Source organism: Eulemur rufifrons, chromosome 29 (genome assembly GCF_041146395.1).
Source record: "Eulemur rufifrons isolate Redbay chromosome 29, OSU_ERuf_1, whole genome shotgun sequence".
NCBI classification, from domain to species: Eukaryota; Metazoa; Chordata; class Mammalia; order Primates; family Lemuridae; genus Eulemur; species Eulemur rufifrons.
Window position 1 is genome coordinate 66,800,575 of NC_091011.1, and position 23,148 is coordinate 66,823,722.

Here is a 23,148-nt window from a genome sequence, read left to right on the forward strand (position 1 = left end):
GTATCCCAAGAATGGAAAAACCAGCACCACATGTACTCACCATCACATTGGTATTAACTGATCAACACTTGAGTGTATATATAGTAATAACATTCATCGGGTGTCAGGCAGATGGGAGAGGGGAGGAGGGGATGGGTATACACACATGTAATGGGTGCGGTGTGCACCATTCGGGGGATGGACACGCTTGAAGCTCTGACTCAGGTGGGGCAGGGGAGACATACATAACCTGAACATTTGTACCCCTGTAATATGCTGAAATAAAATAAAAAAAATATTTTAAAAAATAATTAAAAAATGTCTAGGTGTAGTGGCCTGTATTCCCAGCTACTCGGGAGGCTGAGGCAGAAGGATCATTTGAGCTCAAAAGTTCAAGTCCAGCCTGGGCAACATAACAAGACTGTATCTCCAAAAAAACAATAAATAACAAAAACAAACAAAAAACCTACATGAAGCCAAACGTAAAAAATAAAACCGTAACATATCATAGACATGATGATGATAGAGTTTCTATCTATGACCACCTGCTCATCCAAACTATGACATTCTGATGTACTAAAAAAGACTGCTAATAATGAAGGGTGTGTTTCAACAGCAGAATCTGGAGGAAATGTCCTTACTGATGACGGAAGTATTAATAATACGGGAGGCACAGTGGGGATTTGAAGATCCTGATGGCTTCTCTTTTTCTCATCAGAATGCTCCTGGGTTCTGTCCCTCCACCTAAGCCACTCAGAACAGGCCACCCTTCTACCGGAAACGCCAGTGTCAAAGATTTTGATATTTTATATGAAATATATTTTTATATTTCAAAGATTTTTATATTTCATATAGAGATTTTTATGTTTCTCTGTATGAATTCCTGTTTATCACTTTTTGGCTCACCTCACATTGTGTGTACTGAGTCACCAGACAGTGATTCAATACACGTAAAGTTACACAATGTGTACTTTATCCAAAAACATATGACTCAGTAATATGTTGGGTTGAAATATATTATATGAGAGATTAGGAAGCTGAACAATCTATAGTAAAATATAAAATATACTTCTAAAATCATTTTTAACAGTTAATTATCATTGAAATAGATTTATGGTCTATAACAGTAACAGTAACAAGAGAGAAAACATTTAGATGGTCGTGTTCTGGTAAACTAATTGGAAAAACAACTTAACTGTCATGTTCTTTAATACCCATGTGATATGGTTTGATATTTGGTCCCTCCAAATCTCTTGTTGAAATTTGATCCCCAGTGTTGAATGCGGGGCCTGGTGGGAGGTGTTTAGCTCAGGGGGATGGATCCCTCATGGATGGCTTTGTGCCCTCCCTGCAATAGTGAGTGGGTTCTTGTTTTATTATTAATAGTTGATGTGAGAGCTGGTTGTTTAAAAGCGGCTGGCACCACCTCCTCCCTCTCTTGCACGTTCTCTCACCATGTGACACGTCTGCTCTCCCTTCACCTTCCACCTTGACTGGATGCTCCCTGAAGCTCTCACCAGAAGCAAATGCTGGCGCCATGTTTTTTGTATAACCTGCAGAACTGTGAGCCAAATAAATCTTTCTTCTTTATAAATTACCCAGCCTCAGGTATTTTCTTTATAACAAGAAGAATGTATTAATACACCATACAAAGCAATTTTATGAACAAAACAAAATTCCAAGTGAAAAAGCAAAGCCACTTGTTTTAAATTTAACCATGCTGTGTGTGAGGATAACAATATCCCTGTTACCATGAGTAAGTATAAAGGGAGACACACCAGAAGCCATGGAATAAACAGTGGGAGCAGTGGGATGGAGGAGGGAACAATGAGAAGCGGTAAGGGGATGGTTCAACAGTGCTCACTCTAGAGCCTCTACCAGGCAATAGAACACAAAGGTAAAGTCATCTGAATTGCTTCTATTTCACTGCTTCTCCTGCATTTTCTCAAAGGTTTTAGGATTGACTAACAGTGCAAGATGCTTCCAACAATCTGTTATGGGAGACCAGAATATACCACCACAAAATATGCCTCTTTGGCATAAGGATTGCTGAGCTAAAGGCAATTAAGAAGTATATGTAGGAAATCTCTCTACCCTCTCTTAACTGCCTAAATACAAGACATAGCTTTACAAAAACAAAAGATATCCTGCTCCCTCTTTTACTAGGGAGAAAAAAGTCAACCACTGAAGATAACTTTAAACCCTTCTGGGCCTGGAGATGGCACCAGAGGTATCTACATTAACATCCTTTACCAACCAGCCTTTGTCTGCCACTTATTTGCCTTCCCACAAGTTGCTGCCCTGGAGACTCAAATTCCTCTTCCTTTGTCTTGTCACTTAACAAAAAATTTACTGTTCTTTCTTGCAGATGCTATATAACCTGGAATTCAAAGCCACCTCTTTGAGAATTACTTATTCTCTAAATATATACCATGTATATATGAAATATACACATTGATAAACTTCTGTTTTATTTTTCTCTTTTTAATTTGTCTTTTGTTATAGGGGTCCATTCCAACTAAGAATTTATAAAGGTTGAAGAAAAAATTACTTTTCTTCCCCAACACTATGAAGAGAGCTGTTACTGTGCGCTTTTCCTGGAATGAGTGGCAAAGGACAACTCAAAATGGAAAAGCTCCAGCAGCAGTATAAATTGCTCCTGGTGCCAACTCAGTCCAGGCAGGAGTCTCTGGGAAGTAGGTGGAAGGTGTGCTGGCAGCCCTGGAGTGGCCACTGGACCAAAGGCGTTGGTGCCTGCTACAGTAGAAATGAAGGATGAAGTGATGCCATATGTGAGGGGAATGATCAGTGGTAAAGACAAGATAACCCCGGCCCGCTCAGCCAGCGGCTCCTAACCTGTCTGTGTACAACCTTCTCCTGCGAGTTGTATAAAGCCCAGGTTCCACCCTGGAGATCCTGACTTATTGGGTCACAATGGACCTAGAAGCTTCCCTGCATGTTTAAAAGCCCAGCCATGTTAAAGGACCACTGTTTTGACCTCAAAGTCCAGGTCCTACCTAGCCAGAATTACTGACTGTCTTTTACAACAGTCATATACACCAGCGAACAGTGTATGCCCGGGATCTTAGGGTCGAAGACTTCTTCCCCTTTTTCTCCCGACCACGTGGACTGACATGAATGACAGAATTTTTCCTTGGCAATAAATGAAAGCAACTCCTTAAGCAAGTCTCCCTAGATAAGACTATTTATGTGCTTTCTAATTTTAAACCTAAAGCAACATTAGGGTCATGAGTTTTCTTGATTAAAAGGAAATGGAAAGAGGAAGACCCTGACACCATTGTTTCTACAGGAGTTTAACTAAAGAGGAGACAGATGTTGAATTTTCTCTTTTTAATATTAATGTCCAAACCCAGATTTACTTTACAAATATTTGAGTGTTGAGGCTTCTACATAGGCAGAATGTCTTATGCTTACTCTTCTGGGAATTCACATAATTTGATCATTGTAAACACTGTAACTTTGACATTTCATGAGAAAAGAATCACTCTGATCTATATAAGGTAATTATTTTGACCTTTCTAACAATGCCTCTTTGTTAAGAAAGTATGTGTAATAAGGAATGTTGAAAGTAAAGTGAACCTGAGCTCTTTATAAGTACTCTGGGTTGAAGCATGCAGTTTCTTGAAAAGGCAAAAAAGCCTTAAATGAAAACAGAATAATAAAAATTCATGTAATTCAAGCTCTGCAAAAAATAATAAGTATAATAAATCTTTCATGCATTTATTACCTCAAGAAGATGTTCTTTTTTAAAAAATGAAATTAAGTCAAAATCAAATTTCCCTTTCAACATTTTACTGATAGATTCTTTGTATTCATTACAACTCTAAAAAGTGAAAACTATCTAAATCATCATTAAATACTACTTATTAATTAGATGACACATTCAATTATACTTTTGAAATCACAGGTGCTTTTTTAACCAGGGAGCTACAAAGTCTCTGAACTGATAGGCAAATGTTAATGTGTATAAGACTAGCTATACTTATTTTCTGCTGCAGTCTATAGTTTACGTAAGTTTAAAGAATCCTTAGGCACTGAAAAGGTTATGAACCATTGCTTTAGACACCAAAAGTACTTCTGTAAAATTAAAATTGCAATATTGGATACCATACAAAGGGATGGTATAGAAACTCTGACCTTAAAAATGTTTCTTGACTTAAAGTTTATTAATATTTTGAACATCAGCAGAATATAAGATCCATGAAGGCAGGTGTTTTCCCCCATTTATTCACTGATGTGTCCCCAACAATGCCCAGATGAGTGTCAGCAACAGTTGTTTGCTGAATGAATAAATGACGAACATTGGCAATTCCATAGGAATAGTGTAAAATTTATGATGCTTTATTGAAATGAAAAGAAGATGCAGTCTCTTTAACTTGTAGTCCAAAATCTCTAAGTGGAAATACTTAGGGGAAGATGTCATACATTTATCTGACCATTTTTATGTACTTTTAGCATGACAGTGTTTGCAAATGATGCTTCCCTAGAGACAGGTCTGAAACACAGTTCTGATTAACACAGTGTAACCTGAACCATTTCTGATGCACTCAACACTTTGAGTTCTCTGTCTTATTAATAAGCACATCCCCACTGGAGTAGAAGGATGAGTGCAGAGACTAAGACAATAATGACATGATCTCTAAATGCTTTCCCTCAACAACAATAGAAGACTTGTAAGCTTCCTTTAACTGCATCAATCCCTACCCTGTGTCAAGCACTCTGCAAAGCGCTGGGAACATAAAGATGATGAGAGGGTAAAGTCTATCTTTGGAAAAGGAACTAACAAAGGCCATATCATTAATAATTCCTTTGTCAACGCTGAATCATCTTACAACATAAATGGTGTTGAATACCAAAGAAGTCCTTTCGGGGTGGGTTGCTATGTGTGACTTTAGCTTATTCTGTAGGGAACTTAAGAAAACTAAATTGTTCTGAATTCCCTATAGGCAGCTGACACAGGGTAGGGGAAGAAAGACAGAGATGACCAGAATTCTAGTGAAAGGAACATCAAACTGGCCATCTTTTAAAACCAGGAATGGGGCTAAAAGAGCATTCTGATCACCTTCTAAAATCCTGTACTATTTAAGCAAGAAGAGAGAAGTAGCCTAAATAAGTACTTAGAGCTAAAGGAAAAGAGTCAATTCTGAGTTCATTAACTCTAAAGAGTTTTTGGTTTTTTGCAACTTTGAATTTGTAGCCACTTATGATTATAATACTGTAGCCATTTACAATTTCAAAAATATTAATATTTGGAATTGCATGGGTCAGTTCTACCCTCAGTGTTCTATGTATGAATAAAGCATTTCTTTGCTTGTTTTGTTTTAATTTAGATCATCCTCTTGGCTGATTTCTTATTTCAAATCTCTCCCATTAAGGACATCATCACATCTCTAAAGCAATTATTTGTTTTTTTATGGGACACAGAAGTGTGACCAAAAGGGGAGTAAACCGCAGATCTGATTAACTCCACAGTGACAACAATCCCAATTTTCATGCACCTGCTGGAACAATCAAATGATGGAGAAAAGGGAGGGTAGAAAGCAGGAGTGCCTTTCAGCAGGAGGCCCAAGGGAAGGTCGCCGCGGGTCACTGACAGGCAGACACCCACAGAGAAATCTGTGCCAGCATGTCTAGACACAGCAGGAAATGCTCTGGGCTGTATGGAATAGTTGATATTGCTATTAATACAATCCAAGGAGGGTCTCCGAATGCCTTCTCCATCTATTTTTGTTCTCAAACAGAGTTGTGTTCCCTGCACATCTGGCCTGTCAGACTTTTCCCCTATATTGTCCTTTTGCTTTGGAGAGGTTACAATGTTGAATTTGCTTTATCCTAAAAAACTATAAAAACAGACCTATGCCCACTATCCTTCGATATTCAAAACAATAAATGCTCCTAATTTATGTAAAAATATAGATGTTGAACTTGTGTGATCAGGCCATAGTAAGTTGTAAATGATGTATGAAACAAGAAATGCTAGCACAGTGCATGGAACTAAAAAACCCTATCTGCGCTCTTAACTGTGTCATGTACTACCACATATACAAAAAAAATTGGCATTCTTTTCCTAGTCTGGGACAAATAACGATTCTCCCTGATAGCTCCCTTCTGCAAGCTCTAGAAAAATTTTACCAGTAACTGAGTCTTTTTAAAAGAAGCACAGTTCTTTCATTTCCTTTTAAAAATGAAAAGGCTATTAGATCATATCAGTCTCTGAAGAGAGCTGCTGGAAGCTACGGTTGTAATTTCTTGGATCCTCATCGTAACACAGAATTCCCAATCTTCTCATTCTTTTCCACCTGTGATATTTCAGTCTCTAACACTACACCACCTGCATCTGATTCCTATTTCCTGAGCTCCCCCACCCCACAAAAGCTAACTTGGGAGTCAGGATTCGCTACCAATTTCAGATGTCTCCTATTGGCACCCCCCACCCTGTGCTCAGCAATTCTATTATCCATCACTAACTCACTTCCTAGCATACTCTTTTTTTTTTTTTACACCCAGTATTTATTTAACATTTTATTTATTTATTTTAAATTGACAGATGGAAATTGTATATATTCATGTAGAACGTGTTGTTTTGAAATATGTATACATTGTGGAATGGCTAAATCAAGCTAATTAACATTTGCTTTACCTCATATGCTAATTTTTTTTGTGGTGAAAACAATTAAATCTATGCTTAGCAATTTTCAAGTATATAATCCATTGTTATTAACTACAGTCACCATGTTTCACAATAGATCTCTTGGATGTATTCCTCCTGTCTAACTGAAATTTTGTATCCTTTGACCACATCCTTAATCCCCTCCCCCAGCCTCTGATGATCACTTTTCTACTCTCTATTTCTGTGAGTTCAACTTTTTTACACTCCACATGTAAGTGAGATCATGCAGTATTTATCTTTCAGTACATGGATTATGTCATTTAACAGAATGTCCTCCAGGTTCATCCATGTTGTCACAAATGACAGGATTTCCTTCTTTAAGGCTGAATAGTATTTCAGCGTGTGTGTGTGTGTGTGTGTGTGTGTGTACACATTTTCTTTATCCTTTCATCCATTGATGGACACTTAGGTTGATTCCACATCTTGGCTACTGTGAATAGTGCTGCAGTAGAAATGAGTGTGCAGTAGAAATGCCAATTGCATTTCCTTTGGATACATACCCAGTAGTGGGGCTGCTGGATCTCGATCACGCTCTTGCTCAAAGTCCGCCTACCCTCCTCCCGCAACTCATTTTCAGTCCTAAACTCCCCTCTGTTCTCTTTTGCTCTCCAATGGCAGCTGACCTTATTTCCCACTTTACTTAAAAAACATCAAGGCCACAAACCCAAAATCTCTGTGTTCTATCTCAGCATTTTATGCCCACTTTACTGCCCTTACCTCCCACATTAATAAAAGAAGTGTCCTCCTTCTTTTCCAAAGCAGAGGCCTCCACTTGTGTCCTGAATCGCTTCTGCCATTTGCCCAGGATTCACCTTTGGGTATCAGCTGGGCTTTGTACTGCTGGCACACAATGCCCACTCCTATGCACTGGCATAACGAGTGAATGAAGAATGAACAAGCAAATGGTTAGAGCTAATACGCCTTCTTGTAACTGGGATGTCCTCACTTTTGGGAGGATAAACCTATACATATTTAGAGTTCCTAGGAAGGTGGTCCTTATATAGACACAGAATTCTGCTTAAGTATATAAGGTATCTTCTCTCACAGAATCTTTATTAATCTTCTAAAAGCTGCCTACTTTGCTTTATATGTGAGTCAAGCCTCATGCTTTAAAGGCAATATTATTATAATGCATGTGTTATGTGATACCAAATGTCCTAGACCATTAGGAAAACATTCCTCTTAAGTTCTGTCAAATATTTTAACAAAAATATAACCGGCAGTTCATATAAGCCCAAGTATATTGTTCTAGGCAGAACAGAATTCAGACCATCAAGTGGCTAGTGATTAAACCAAACTAGTGTTCTTTAAAGAGATTGAAAAAGACGTCTGCCCTCACTGCTTTATGACCTGTATGCAGAAAACATTAATAAATTTTAAGCAGGTAATTCATTACTGGTACACTCCATATGTTAGAAGTTAAACCAAGAGCTCATAAACCTGTCACAGGGCATCCATAACCATTAAATTTGTCATACTTTCTCTACCTATTCCTTCTTGCTTTCTCTTTCTCTTTTTTTCCCCCCATGGCTGAAGCACTTTAAAGCAAATCATACCTCTGATTCCATTTTATGTGTTTACTAACAGGTCTCTCTAAATCTTACATAACTATACTACCATATACTTAAAATTTAAAATAAAATCAACAATCTCTTGGAATGTATGATTTCTTTAAGAATTCAGGAGCAACCACCACATATTACTTCTGGTTATGTTAAAGTATATTTCCTGTATTGGGTTTTTCTTTTTAAGTCATCATCACTATAACTAAGATTTACTGACCAATTACCAGGTGGCAATCATTACACTAAGAATTTAATCCTCAAGTCATCCCGTGGGGAAAGTACTGTTATTATCCTCACTTAGCAGACAAGTTAACAGCCCTAAGAGACTTGAAGTGACTTGCCAAAGCTGATGTAGCTATGACAAAGCCAGAATTTGAGCCCCAGCCATCTGACTCCAGGGTCTGGCCACATAGATGCTATATGTAATGAGGCACAAGATACAGGAAGGTATGTGTCTTGAGGTTGGACAGATATTCATATATATTTCAGAGTTCAGTATGAATCCATCTAAAAAAAATCTGTGCCTCACCAATCGTATTCGCTACCCATTTTTCTTTAAATGACAGAATGATACACTGAATAGAAGGTAATTGTAGGCAACATAAAATTTATATGGAAATAGGCATTTCAAAGAAAATGGAGCGTTCACTGTATGATGGCAGAAAAAATACCTAACATCAGAAAAGTATGTGAATAAGTTACCAGCAGAAAGTAAATGTCATCTGTATTTAACTGCTAGGATGAGACTTTTTTTTTTTTTTTGAGGCAGAGTCTCGCTGCGTTGCCCGGGCTAAAGTGCTGAGGCGTCAGCCTAGCTCACAGCAACCTCAAATTCCTAGGCTCAAGTGATCCTCCTGCCTCAGGCTCCCAAGTAGCTGGGACTACAGGCGCTTGCAACCATGCCGGCTAATTTTTTGCCTTTTTAGTTGCCTGGCTAATTTTTTTTTTTCTATTTTTTTAGTAGAGATGGGGTCTTGCTCTTCTCAGACTGGTCTCAAACTCCTGACCTCAAGCTGTCTGCCCGCCTCGACCTCCCAGAGTGCTGGGATTACAGGCATGAGCTGCTGCGCCTGGCCTAGGATGAGACTTTTTGTATGTAATCATTAGGATGAGACTTTTTCCAGAAGTGCTATCCTTTTGCTGTTTCCTCAAATAAAAGCCCGTGCCAGCAGCTTGCATGCACGGGCAGCCCTATACTAAACTGAGTACCAGTTGGAGGCACTAAGGTCCCATTAAATATACTCTCTGATGAGAATGAAATACAGTAATAGATCAGTCCCAAGACAAATTCACAACTTTAATTAACGAAGCCTTAAAATACATTGGTAAACAAAGTAACGAAAGTTATAAGGGAGGCAGTCAACCACCGAACTGTGTCATTTGCACTGGTCCATATAATTTACAGTCTGTTGTAGATTAATTGACATACATGAACACAGAAAAGAATCAATATACACATCTATTTCTGCACAGCCTATGGAAAGAATAAACACTATGACTATTTCTACCACCATATAATGCACCAGACAATTTTAAATGCAAGCTAAAGGAGACATGGTAGCATATAATGCTAAGCAGTTTGGTTTCTTTATTTAACACAAACTCAATTCCCAAACCTATACCTTAGTTTATGTACATCCACTCCCTTCCCTTTCTTCCTTGCTCCGGCTCATAGCTAATCTCCCCAGCAGCAAATTCAAGTCTGTTTCCTGATGTCTCCTAAAGGGCCTTGATCCATCAATGGTTTCCCTTCTCCCTCATTACTGGATCCTTCCTGTCAATTCCTAACAAGGTCAAGTCTCTCCCACTCTAGTTTCTTTTTTTTTTTTAATTAAAAAAATTTTTTATTGATACATAATATTTGTACATGTTTATGTGGTACATGTGATTTTTTTTACACGCACGGAATATTGATCAAGTCAGGGTATTTGGAGTGTCCATGACTTCTAGTAATTATCTTTCTAACGTGCTGGGAACATTTCAAGTCCTCTCTTCTAGCTATTTCAAAATAGAATACATTGGGCTGGTCTGATGGTAGTGGGTTATCAGAACTTATTAACATCATTGTCACTAAAGTTGGTATACAACCCCCCACTGCTAAATTTGACTGGCTCAAAAAAAAAAAAAAAAAAAAGAAAAGAAAAAAAGAGATACACAATACACTCTAGTTTCTTAAGAAAACAAAGCCTCCACGGACCCCTTACTACACACTGGCGAGTAAAAATTGATTGAGAAAGAATAAAAGCATAGTTAATGAGAATGGGTGTAGACTAGGGATTAGAAATAGCAATTCCTGCATAGACTGCCATGTTCAAATACCAGCTCCACTACATATCAGCTGTACGACCTTGGGTAAGTTATTAAAAAAAAAAAAAATCACTCTGTGCCTCAGTTTCCCTGTCTATAAAAATGGGAATATTAGTAGTACCTACTTCATAGAGTGTTAGAAGGAATGAGTAAGTTTATATTTTTGAAAGAGCTTAGAATACTAACTGGCACGTAGTAAGCATTACGTAAGTGTTTGTTAAATGAATGCAATGAAATAATATTACAAATGATAGGCAGAGAATTTATTCCCTGCTTTTCCCAGCTACACCCCTGTGGAATGAGGGAATCATAAACTTTCTACCAGATAAATACTCTCTAAAAACATTTTACTTGTGTAAAAGTTAATATGGCAAACTCATTTTTTTCTTTTACTAATAATTATCTCTCATAGAAATTGTGTCAAGACTGTACAAACCTCAAATAAATAAAAAGTGTGCTATTTTTGCTGATCCAATGTAGCTGTGCCTTCAGGGGACACAGGCTGGTGCTGTCACGTAAACAACAGAGGAAGGTAAACTGGAAAAGCAGCCTGGGGTGGGGGTCCGTGAACAGGACGCTGTCAGAATGTGCCCGAATCTTTACCGACAGTCTCGCACATCAGAGGCCTAACGTTTTGGCCCACCTTCAGGCAGATTTGGTAATTGTTTTGAGATAAAATTAATGGGCTTTCTAAATATGGCAAAGCTTCAATGACAATTTAAGTTTTTATCAGGAAATGCACCCTTCCTGGTACTGAGGAACTGAGGAGACATTATGTGCTTCACAATTTTACTGAGTGATTAGAAAGGGAGTATTTGCACATGTTGGCTCTTTTAGTTTTGACACCTCTATGTACTGAATCGAAGATTGTGATCACGAGCATATAGTAAGAACTGATACTACTTTGCTATTCTTAAAGTATGTTGAAAAGGACTCAATTTTGAAAACCAATTTCTAGAGCACGGCATATTTCTGAGGCCCTATATTAGTTCCAGGATTATCATTATCAACAATTCATAACAATTTATTATTAAGACTATCAGTCTCGGCCGGGCGTGGTGGCTCACGCCTGTAATCCTAGCACTCTGGGAGGCCGAGGCGGGTGGATCGCTCGAGGTCAGGAGTTTGAGACCAGCCTGAGCAAGAGTGAGACCCCGTCTCTACTAAAAATAGAAAGAAATTATATGGACAACTAAAATATATATATACAAAAAATGAGCCGGGCATGGTGGCACATGCCTGTAGTCCCAGCTACTCGGGAGGCTGAGGCAGTAGGATCGCTTAAGCCCAGGAGTTTGAGGTTGCTGTGAGCTAGACTGACGCCACGGCACTCACTCTAGCCCGGGCAACAGAGTGAGACTCTGTCTCAAAAAAAAAAAAAAAAAAAAAAAAAAGACTATCAGTCTCAAAAGCTCTAATTCTGGCCAATAAAATCCTGTTCAGAGACAGAAATGTTCAAATACTGAAGCCCTGAAGGAGCGACTGTGGTCAGGGTGCTGGTGTCGTGGTCGAGAGGGCACAGACCCTGGCTTTGGCCGCATGGCTGGCTTTGCAGCTCTGCTTGGCCTTGCACCGCTGCCGTGAGCCGAGGCCCCTCGCCTGACCTCTCTGTGTCTCGGCTTCCTCACCTACAAAGTTCATGCTAATCACAATATCTTTAAAGCACTCAGAACAAAGTCTGGCAGATGGTCAGTGCTCAATAAATGCTGGCTGTTTGTTTCTTAAAAAAGGAATATTAAAAAACAAAAAAAGTCTTGACAGGTTGTCTTGTGAGAGGAATAAACATACTCCTTTCCTAATCACTCCTCTACAGGTGTTTCACATGTCAGCCCTTCCACTGTACCTGGAGCAGGTACCATCCCATGATCAATGTGATCAATGGTCAGGGCAATGCCATAAAGATTATACTTGGATTGTACTTTATTTTCTGTAAATTACAGCACTAATGGTTCTGTTTAACAATAGAAGCATGGCCGGGCGCGGTGGCTCACGCCTGTAATCCTAGCTCTCTGGGAGGCCGAGGTGGGCGGATCCTTTGAGCTCAGGAGTTCGAGACCAGCCTGAGCAAGAGCGAGACCCCACCTCTACTAAACAAATAGAAAGAAATTATATGGACAGCTAAAAATATATATATAGAAAAAATTAGCCGGGCATGGTGGCGCATGCCTGTTGTCCCAGCTACTCGGGAGGCTGAGACAGGAGGATGGCTTGAGCTCAGGAGTTTGAGGTTGCTGTGAGCTAGGCTGACGCCACGGCACTCACTCTAGCCTGGGCAACAGAGTGAGACTCTGTCTCAAAAAAAAAAAAAAAAAAAACAATAGAAGCATTCACTTTACTGTATCATCTTTTGTCCACTGACTTTCATTGTTTGCAATTAGACTTTGAACTCTCAAAAAGAAATAAATCTAATGACAAAGAAATTATAAGGAATTAAGAGAAAGAGGGAAGCTATAGCTGAAATATTACTTCTAAGACATATCAACCAGCCACAATATATGGAATCTTATTTGGATCTTGATTTGAACAATGTTTTTTTAAAAAAAAATATAAGTCAATGGCAGAAAGTGTGAATACTATGGGAAATAGATATTTGATGATATTAAAGAAATATTAATTTTTTAGGTGATAATTTCTTCACCTTTTCTACATTTGAAAATGGTGTGAGGTCAGGAATTTATGTGCCTCAAAATAATCTGGGGGCAAAGAGGAGGACTGGAAAAGGATGTGGTTAAAACAAGACGACCCCAGTCCTCAGTAGACAGTTGCGGAAGCCGATGGTGAGTGTATGAGAGTCCCTTGCAATATTCTACTTTTTTAACATGTCTCAAATGCTCTAAAATAAAAAGTTGACAATAGGAATACATCATGATTTTAAAACACCAACACATAAGTAAAAACATAACAATGCCTTAAAATCATAGCTTATATTCGTAATACTTTTTTAACGAAAAGATGCAAACACTTCATACTCATTAGCTATGCCAGGCGGAATGACGGAAGCAAGAATTTTTACTGGTTCTAAGATGAAGGGAAACTAGAAGCGGGGCTTCTGTGTCACTGTCATCTACAGAGACAAGAGTCAAACCCAGTCTTTAGATCTGTGCCTGCTATGGCCTCTTCACACTGGGACGGTGACACTGCCCTATGTTACTGGCAGTTTGAACCAAACCTACTCATTACGAGGTTTTGTACACTCCCTAAAAGAAAACAATCGCTGTGCTGCCTGAAGCCTCAGAAGAGTCAAGAAAATAAATCTGAGATTGTTCCAAACATCTAGTAAGCAGATATTGCGATTCTCAATCATTCTTTTGCCAATCACCTTCACGGTGATTACGAGTTCGAGAGGTGAGAGCCACAGATGGCCGTTCTACAGGGAGTAGAAGCAGGGGAGAAGAATTCAGACTTGATTTCTCCTAGGGTCATTACAGATCAGGTGGGATACTGGAGGAGACACACAGAGAGAGGGAGAGGGGAGAGAACAGCAACAGGGGAGGGGGGAGAAGAGAAAGACAGGGAGGGATGAGGGGAAGGCGGGAGATGAGAGAGAGGCGGGCAGCCATGGTAGTGGCCCAGCCACATTACAGACCGGGAAAATAACCCAGCTCCTGGCCTGAACTTGGGTACCACAAACACAGTATTTTGGTTATTTTCCTACTTTTGCCAAATAAATAGGAATAAAATAAGGGGAACTCTGGAGATCAATCTAGAATGTTTTAGAAAATTTGAAAATGTTTATAATAAGACAAAACTCAGACAAGCTAATGTGAATTCTAAATTAATACAATCCTACATTAATACAATTTGAACATTAGTGGCAATGTGTAGTCCTCAAAAACTTGAGCTTAATAGGAATGAGCAAAAGAGTGATCACATTTCTCCCTTTTCGATTCCATATAATTTGTTAAATATGTTAAAAAGACCACATGTTATACAATGTTCTAAAGATTTTGTTAACTAAACTATCCATAAATCAGATACACTTTAATATATAAGTAGGTATTATCTCTAAATAATCTTTCACATTTCTAAAGTAACTGCTGATCAGTTTTTCATGCTTTTCACTTCCCTTTTCAGTAGTGCTGATTTGTGAAGGGGGAAAGGTCTTCTCACACACTGATTCATTTCCTCCAACAGTGCGGAAAGTAGATTTTGAAACTGTATTACCACTGTTATTTCCACACCTCATAAATTCTGTCCCTGTTGCACAAAAACACTACCTTCTAAGTTCTATGGACACAGTCCACTGTCAAGAGATAACAAGTACACTTACTAGCAGATAATGACTATAATATAAATTAATTCACCAAGGATTTTATGGCTATAAATGCATTAAAAATAAGCTTCACATATATTTCCTAGAAAAAGAAATCTATTTTACCAGAAAAGAAATACTCTAAGATTATTCTGTGTTTATAAAATAATAGATGTGACTCAGTATTGCTTAGAGTTGTTAGCATTTATTTTCATAAGCATTCTTTTTAAACCAAGGTACAGTTGGGTCATTATGTGTGATTTGTGTGATTCAATTTTAATTCTCAATTTAAATATAAAATTTTTAATTTAAAAGTTGTCATGCTTTGTACTTAACTTTAAAACAAATATCAAAAATTTGAAAACATAAAATCTCAACAAGAGTTGAGACTTTTGGATAACCACCAAAAATATCCACTATAAATCTTTCTTTAAATACTGAAAGCTTGCCATAAGAGAACTGCAACGGGTAAGACGCAGAGAACTGAGCCAGAAAAGAACAAAAGTGAAAAATATTTACCACTTCAAAGCTCTGAAACTTCAATGGGAAGGATTATAAGTATTTAGCTGTCTCTTGGTATCATTTGATCCAGATTTGGTAAGAATAACATAATTGTTTACCGAAAATTTGAAAGATACAGTGTGTTGACCTTGATAAGCAAACCAACTTCAGACTTTAGAGAAACGGTATCTTCCTTGCATTATCAATACAAAAGAACTAAAGCAAATAAAAGACTTGAAATCAATGCCATACTTCCATTTAATATCAATTATTATGATCCCATAGCGCTTCTGAATTTTTCAGAGAACTTTGCATATGCACGCATCATCCCACCTAGCCTCACGGAAATATCCAGAGGACATGCAGCTTGGAAACTCAGAGCATCCAGGTGAGAAAATGCAGGCTAACAGAGTAAAAGCGTACAAGATCATACACCTTATAGCTTGCCAATCAAAAATATCCACCATTCTAACATTAACTGAACGTAAGTCCTAGCTCCATGTGCAGTTACCTGATGGGTCGATTCTCTTTACTGTCAAAGAGCGAGAAGATGACCTCCAGCTCCTCACCCAGGTTGGAACACATGAGGCTCTTCATCTGGACAAAGAGGTGGTGACAGCTGGCCTGCACTGGGGTGTCTTTCTTCCGATGGCGATGTTCCATCTGAATGACACCCCCCAAAGAAACACAATCAGCATGGATTGAAGACAATAATAAAACCCAACAAACTAGTTAGCTAGGGTATGACTGTGATGTCCTATGATTTTTTTTCTCCTGTGGATTTGGTATCTAATTGGATGTTCGATTCCAAATTTTCTCCAACTTCCAAAACAAGAAACTATGAAATTTACAGATCATCAAGGAATCTTGCTTTAAGAATTTTTAAAATCATTAATGTTAAAAATAGTAACAACTCACTGAGTAGATTCAGGAAACAGGAAGTTCAAAGGACTTTTGCTCCTTTATCAACCCCCAAGACAACACATTATTAGTCATCTTTTTAAAAAAGCACACTAAATTATATTTAAATTATAACTTCTCATTTCTTATAATTAAATGTTTTTGATTACACTAAATTACAAAGTCGTGGTAGTTGTCTGAGACAGGCTGTGGCAAATAATATTCTATCACAAGAGCAAGAAAATTTTCCTAACTTGCTGTGGTGCTGTAGGGAGACAGACCTAGGAAAGCCAACAAGGTGTCTAAAGGTAGGAATAGCATCTATATCTACCTCTCATCCTGTCCTCAATATAGCCAGTCAAGGCTACACATGGGAAGCAAGACCAGAAATGAGAGTTCCTATAGGTTGAAGGAGGAAAGGAGTCTCCCATGAATCCAAAGGGGAAGAGAACATGGGGACGATCTTTCACCCAACAGACATTTGTTAAGTATCTACTATGTGCCAAGCCCTGGGAATGCAACTACGAGTAAAAATGGAAAGAGTCCACGCCTTCATGGAGCTTATATCTACTATGGGGGGTGCAGACATGGACAAAACCTTCCTCACATAAAACTGCAACTGTGACGAATGGAGCAGAAGACCCAGATTCTGATGAGAGAAGGGAGGATTTGACTTGAGTCTGGGCAGTCAGAGAAGGCTTCCTGGGAAAGTGACACCTTAGCTGAGAGCTAGAGAAGGTACAGGAGTTACCTATGTAGGACAGGGTTCCTCAAACTGCTTGCAGTGAGGGACCAGCTTGTGTCTCCCCCTAATCCACCACAGACTGATTCTTTCATAAAGTGCAAGAAAAATACCATGGCAATGTCAAAATGTTATAAAGGTTTCTAATCATTTACTTGCCAATTTTATGTTTGGACCAGTTACCAACAGTTCACGGTCCAGCCAGTTCTTGGAACACACTTTGAGTAGCACTGATTCAGGATAAGAGTACAAGAAAAACACATAGAAAGGCCAGTGTATTAGCAGAACAGGTGCTAAGAATGTGGAGGATTATCACTTTCATAACACAGACTACTAAGGGAGCCACCTCCTTTGCATCACTTGACAATTAAAAGAAATAGTTCAGGGATTTTAACTCCATCATAAATGGAAACATAGCCTTTGTTGGGAATTAAGGTACATAACCCCATTTTTACATTAGTTATTTTTTTAAGCTTCTAAGTAGAGTTCAGTAACTACTGAATGACTAATTTTTGAAGCCAAATGCCATCTAAATTTATAGATGTAAATGCAACAGCATAAAATCACCAGAATTTTTTCATGCTTTTGACTTTTGTTTTTTACTACTGGAAAAGTAAAGGGTGAAAAATATGTAGTTAACTAAATGCATCTATAATCACTGTATACGCAATAGGTACATTGAGCATCTCTCTGTAAAACTAGAGGGTAAATACATTGTTTTTAAAAATAGGACTCAGCACTGTGGTATGTATTGGCCGTAATTACCAGAGAAAAGTTCCTAGAGAAAAATATTCTAACTGTGGGAAACCAGTATAATTCTTCTTTGTTTTCTATGAAGGTTGCTCTATTTTTATGTCTTTAAAATTCTTTTTACTATAACTACATCTCTTTTACAAAGAAGCTTTTTTTTTCCCCCCCGGAATTGCTAACTTATTTACTTAAAAATTCAACATAAGCTACTGTGAAGAGATGAATGACTCCTAAAAGCCAGAGCTGGAGAAACAGATGTAAAAGCCTTACGAAAAGAACAGACCTTAGGAGGTATCTGCTCTTGACTTCAAACAGTGCGGAGTTCCCAGCATTAATCATGACATGCACTAAGAACTGAGGGAAAAGATTAGCTCCCTTACTCATACAAAGAATCCAATATATCTAGATCAGTGGTTCTCAACCTTGGCTGCACTTTAGAGTTCCCAAGAGAGCTTTTAGAAAATACTTATGCCCAGGTCCTATCCCAGAACAATTAAATTAGAATTTCAAGGGGATGGGGGTCCAGAAACTGGTAGTTTTAAAAGCTCCCCAGTTGATTCTAATGGGCAATGAGGGTTGAGAATGTCTCATCATGATCATGTGCAGAGAGACATTAATCGCAGCACATTAAAAAATGTATTGTTGCATCTTTTGAATAGTTATTGCCTGGGAGCCTTTGGTCTTTGCCTGCATGCTAATAATAAGCCTGCTTGTTAGGTAGACACCCTTGGCACATGTGACATGGGCCCTCACGTCTGGCACTCCCTCTCCCCTGCCATTCTTCAAGGTCTGGATAGCTTTGAACTTAAGTAGGTTATGATGACTTGCCTGTCTCTTGGTAATTCACTACTTTGGGGAACTGTTAAAAGTATCTGTGAAAAAATTATTGTAATAACAAAATTTAAAAAGCAAACTCACACTTCAAGAGCTATGATTGGGTATTTATAACACAAAGACAAAAATCCATCTTGAAATAATTTATGGTTACAAATGGATCTACCAGTTACTCTAAATGTGTTTACGGTTTAACAAGATCTTTGATTAGGAGAAACAGATTCATCCCCAAAATTTATTTAACTGACTTAGGGTTTTAATCCTCATATAATGTATTAATTATTGGATGCACTGTCTACACCAGCAGTCCCCAACCTTCTTGGCACCAGGGACTGCTTTCACAGAAGACAATTTTTCCACAGACCTGGGGTGGGGTGGGTTTTGGGATGATTCAAATGCATTACATTTATTGTGCAGTCAAACCTCTCTACTAATGATACTCTGTACTTGCAGCCACTCTCCAGCACCAGCATCACTGCCTCAGCTCCACCTCAGATCGTCAGGCATTACATTCTCATAAGGAGCGTGCAACCTAGATCCCTCGCTTGAGCACTTTACAATAGCGTTTCTGCTCCTATGAGAATCTCAATGCCACTGCAGATCTGACAGGAGGCAGAGCTCAGATGGTGATTTGAGCAACAGGGAACAGCTGTAAATACAGATGAAGGTTTGCGGGCTTGCCACTGCTCACCTCCTGCTGTGCAGCCCAGTTCCTAACAGGCCACAGACCATTACCTGTCCGTGGCCCCAGGGGTTGGGGAACACAAGTCTACACCAGGGTTTTTCAACCTCAGTGCTACTGACAATTGGGCTGTATATTTCTTTGTTGTGGGGGCTGTCCTGGGCTTTGTAGGATGTTCAGCAGCTTTCCTTGGCCTCTACCTAACAGATGCCAGTAGCAGCTCTCTCTCCCACCTCCTGTTGTGACAATCAAAAATGTCTTCAGACAATGCCAAATGTCCCCTGGGGTGGGGGGTGAAATTGCCATTTTCCATTTGAGAACCACTGGTGTAACCTACTAAGGATCGCAAAGCAAGCAAGTAGCATGATCTTATAAAACCACAAAGGTTCCTAAAAAGATATTCTATAGGCACAAATAACCAGGGAATCTGGCTAATAAGGTTCTCTTTATTTATAGAAGAATTGAGATCTTGCCTTTGGCACTACACCAAGCTTTCTAAGTGGACATATGTTAACACTGTGAGGTTTAGCACTTTTACTGTTTAGATGAACACAAGCAGGTGAGAAAGATGTGCTAACTGTGCTATCAAAAACCTAAAGTAAGACTTTTTTTTTTTCCTGTTGATGCAATATGAAATTAGTAAGATGAAAACACCTGTGTTTCAAATATGACACTGTCAAGAAAGAAGTAAAACAAGAGAAGCAGCAACGATTAATCAAACATCCTCTCAGGTCATTTTACATCTATGCCATGGTCCGTGATCCCAAGTGGCAATGCATTGCCAAACAACAACAATAACAACAAGGGATTGGTGATGGTGCCTCCTAACTCCCTGACGAAATCACCATAGTCAGTCACTTTCATGTTGCATGGAGAAAAAGACCAGGGCTACAGACAACCTGATTATTGCTAGGCCCAGTATACAAACGGGAACTTAATAAGAGGCTGACTTCAAGAACAAAACATGTCCTTCTGAAACTTGTAATTATTTGGTTTTTCCTTGGGCTATGACCCTTGTTTTAGAAACAGTAAAATGTAACCACTATTGAGGAGAAATTAAGTTTTCAGGAAAAATCACATTGTTTTATTTTCCTCATCTATAAAATGACTCTGGGTTAGGATCTGAGAGTAGAATAATGAAATATCCACTGCTGTCTTTCCTACCAATGACAGACATTACTAATCAATCAGAGCCTAGATGAGATCCCAGAGTCTTATCAACACTGCATTCCAGGCAGCCCCCACCAATAAATGGGAATGTTGAAAAAGGTGAAATCAATTTGCCCCCCTGTATATAATGTTAACTGAAAAGAACAGAGACAAAATTGCATATATACAAAATTGAACTAGAGAAAATAAAATGCATTTGTATAGGACAATATTATCAAATATTTGACATCGCCAGCTAAATGTAGGGGTATGACTATGATCTACCAAAGAGATATAAATGTGAGTGTTGTATGGAACTTCCAGGAAATGTGAGTGTTGTTAAAGTAGCTGTATCAACTAAGAGGAACCTTTCTCCTTCCTACTGCCTGGAGTGCAGATGCATGCAATGACTAGAACTCTTGCAGCTATACTGTACTTTGAGGTATGCTTGATGATAGCAACTATGACTGCACAGCAGAAAGGTAAGTGCCTGTGTCCCTTTTTACACCATGAAACCACAAACTCAGAACTTCCTGCTTCTAGACTTGCATATTTTGAGAAATAAGTTTCCATCACCTCTAAGGTTCTATTATTCATTTCATTAAAAATAGCCAAATCTAATCCTGAGATTTAGCATATGAGATTCCAGTTATTCTTTCCATGATGCCTCTCGGATGCCGATGAAATCAAGATGAGAAAGAAATGAAAGCTGACTGAATGCTTAGGTGTTTTGCACATATTTGTCAAGGAAAGGCATTTTATATGTTTCTTCTTTAACTTTCATAATAAATACGAAAAGAATTATTTCACCATTTAGTACAGGAAGAAACTGAGGCTCTAAGAGAGTAGGTAATTTCAAGACCACAGAGCTGGTAAAAGGAAGAGTTGAATTGCAAACCTAGTTGTTTGGAGCTACAGTCCACGGTCTTTTCATAATACCTTAATAACCCCGAATGACCTCGAAAACAATGACTAGGTGCTTATTAAGTGCAAACCACCTAATGACTAGGTACAGGATTACCTTTGAGCACGATAGAGGTAGCAGAAGACTCAGTGTGCACCCTGAAGAAACTTAAAAATGAGTGATTATTTAAAAAGTGAGAGAAAAAATATGATGCTCAATGAGTTAAATAAATGAGCAACAATAAAGATGTCACATTAGAGGTGTGACTGACAAATGAACTATACAGATTATGTGTGTTATATAAGCTAAGAAGTCATGATGACTTTAACTTGAAATACTCTCATTCGTTCCTTCTTGGCCCCCTCCCCAACTGACCTTGAACTATATTCTTGCTACGTGCCAGACACTCGGCTTAGCACTGATGTCACAAAGGCATGCAGCACACACCACTCCCAGGAAGTGCAACATACAGTAAAGGAAACCCTCTACAAAAAATAGAATTTATTCCAATTGGCACAATGAAATGTAGATAATCTGAACTTCAATCTGATGATTAAGCAAAAAACTGAAAGCAATATTAAGAACTGCCTTCTCCAATCAGACACAAGCCCCTATGGACTTATTAATAATTTTTCCCCCAATTTTTAAGATATGGACAATTTACAGGTTAAGGATATTGCACTCTTCTCAGAAAATTACTATAAGCTTGGGAAGCTACCCCACAAGAGGTAAGATCTTCCAAAAATGAGTCTACTGTTTCCAACAGGATAGGAACATTACAGTAAGAAGCAGTAACGAGATCAAAGTAAAATTACACTTAGGGTAACGGCCTTTGAAAGCCCTTCTCAACCACCTTTTTCACTGATTTTGGGTTTTAAGAGACTTTAGTTACTATGAAGAGATTGGTAAATTTCACACAAGTATTTAAGAATATACGGCTAAACACAATCTGGCAGATTGGACCAGATCTGGGGAACCTAGATGCCAAAACTGGACTTTAACCTACCACACAACTAGAAATAAATAAAGCCATAGGTGATGCTCTGATGGACAATATGATCAAATATTTTAGAATTATTAACTAGCTTCAGCACTTAGGAATGGACTGGGGTCTAGGAGGGATGGGTGCAAGACCAGCAGTTGAGGACCACGGACAGGAGGTGAGCAATGCCCAGGTATCATTGTCACAGTATGGTCCTGAAACACAACAGATGGATTTATGTGACAGACAGACATTTCATCAGACTAGGCAAAAAAAAAAGTATGCATGTTTGCAAAAGAACCGAGTGAACACTTCTGAGAATTTACTTCCTAGTGCCTGGGCATTGAGGGCCTGCTGGAGAGCATTACATTCTGAGATAGGTAAAGTGTCTCGGTACTGTACTCAGGGCATGGTCACCTCAGTTCTCAATTCTCCACACTCTCTCCAAATTAAATCTGGAACATCCTGTTCTTACAAAATCAAGCAAGCATGAAAAGTGCCATGGAAACCACAAAATTAGCAGTGAGGCTGTGAGCGGAGGCTTCCTGTACCTACCAGTCGGTAGAGCTCAGTGATGCTGATGTCCTCCGGATCCACCATTGCATACTCTTTCCTAGGGACCAGGTCCAGCCCCAGTTGTCTAGAAAACAAATTGAAAAAGTTTGGGGAAAAAGTCACCTCCATGAAATATATTAGAAATAATCATTTTTACTACATCGCCTTGAAATTACCCACCATGTTTCCCCCATCTGTACTTTTTACCTTGTATGACTCATTACCACAACTGGGGTAGACAACGTAAGTAGGCTGGACACCAGGCTTAACTCGAGAAGTTATGACAAAGTCACAGAAGGTGACAAAGTTGGGCAAATCAAGAAGGGGTGCGCGGATACTCTCAGTGGGGTGCTCC

General features: G+C 38.7%; 1 protein-coding gene across 3 annotated transcripts in view; it reads right to left on the reverse strand.

The window, feature by feature from the left end:
* Positions 1-23,148, reverse strand: part of DOCK4 (dedicator of cytokinesis 4) — a 413,001-nt gene that overhangs the window by 190,223 nt on the left and 199,630 nt on the right. For all 3 annotated transcript variants that reach the window (XM_069462529.1, XM_069462528.1, XM_069462526.1), the window contains exons 7-8: positions 22,794-22,878; positions 15,807-15,958 (exon numbers count right to left, since the gene is read on the reverse strand). In XM_069462529.1, coding sequence (XP_069318630.1) covers positions 15,807-15,958; positions 22,794-22,878 — 237 coding nt within the window. The remainder of the gene's footprint in view (positions 1-15,806; positions 15,959-22,793; positions 22,879-23,148) is intronic.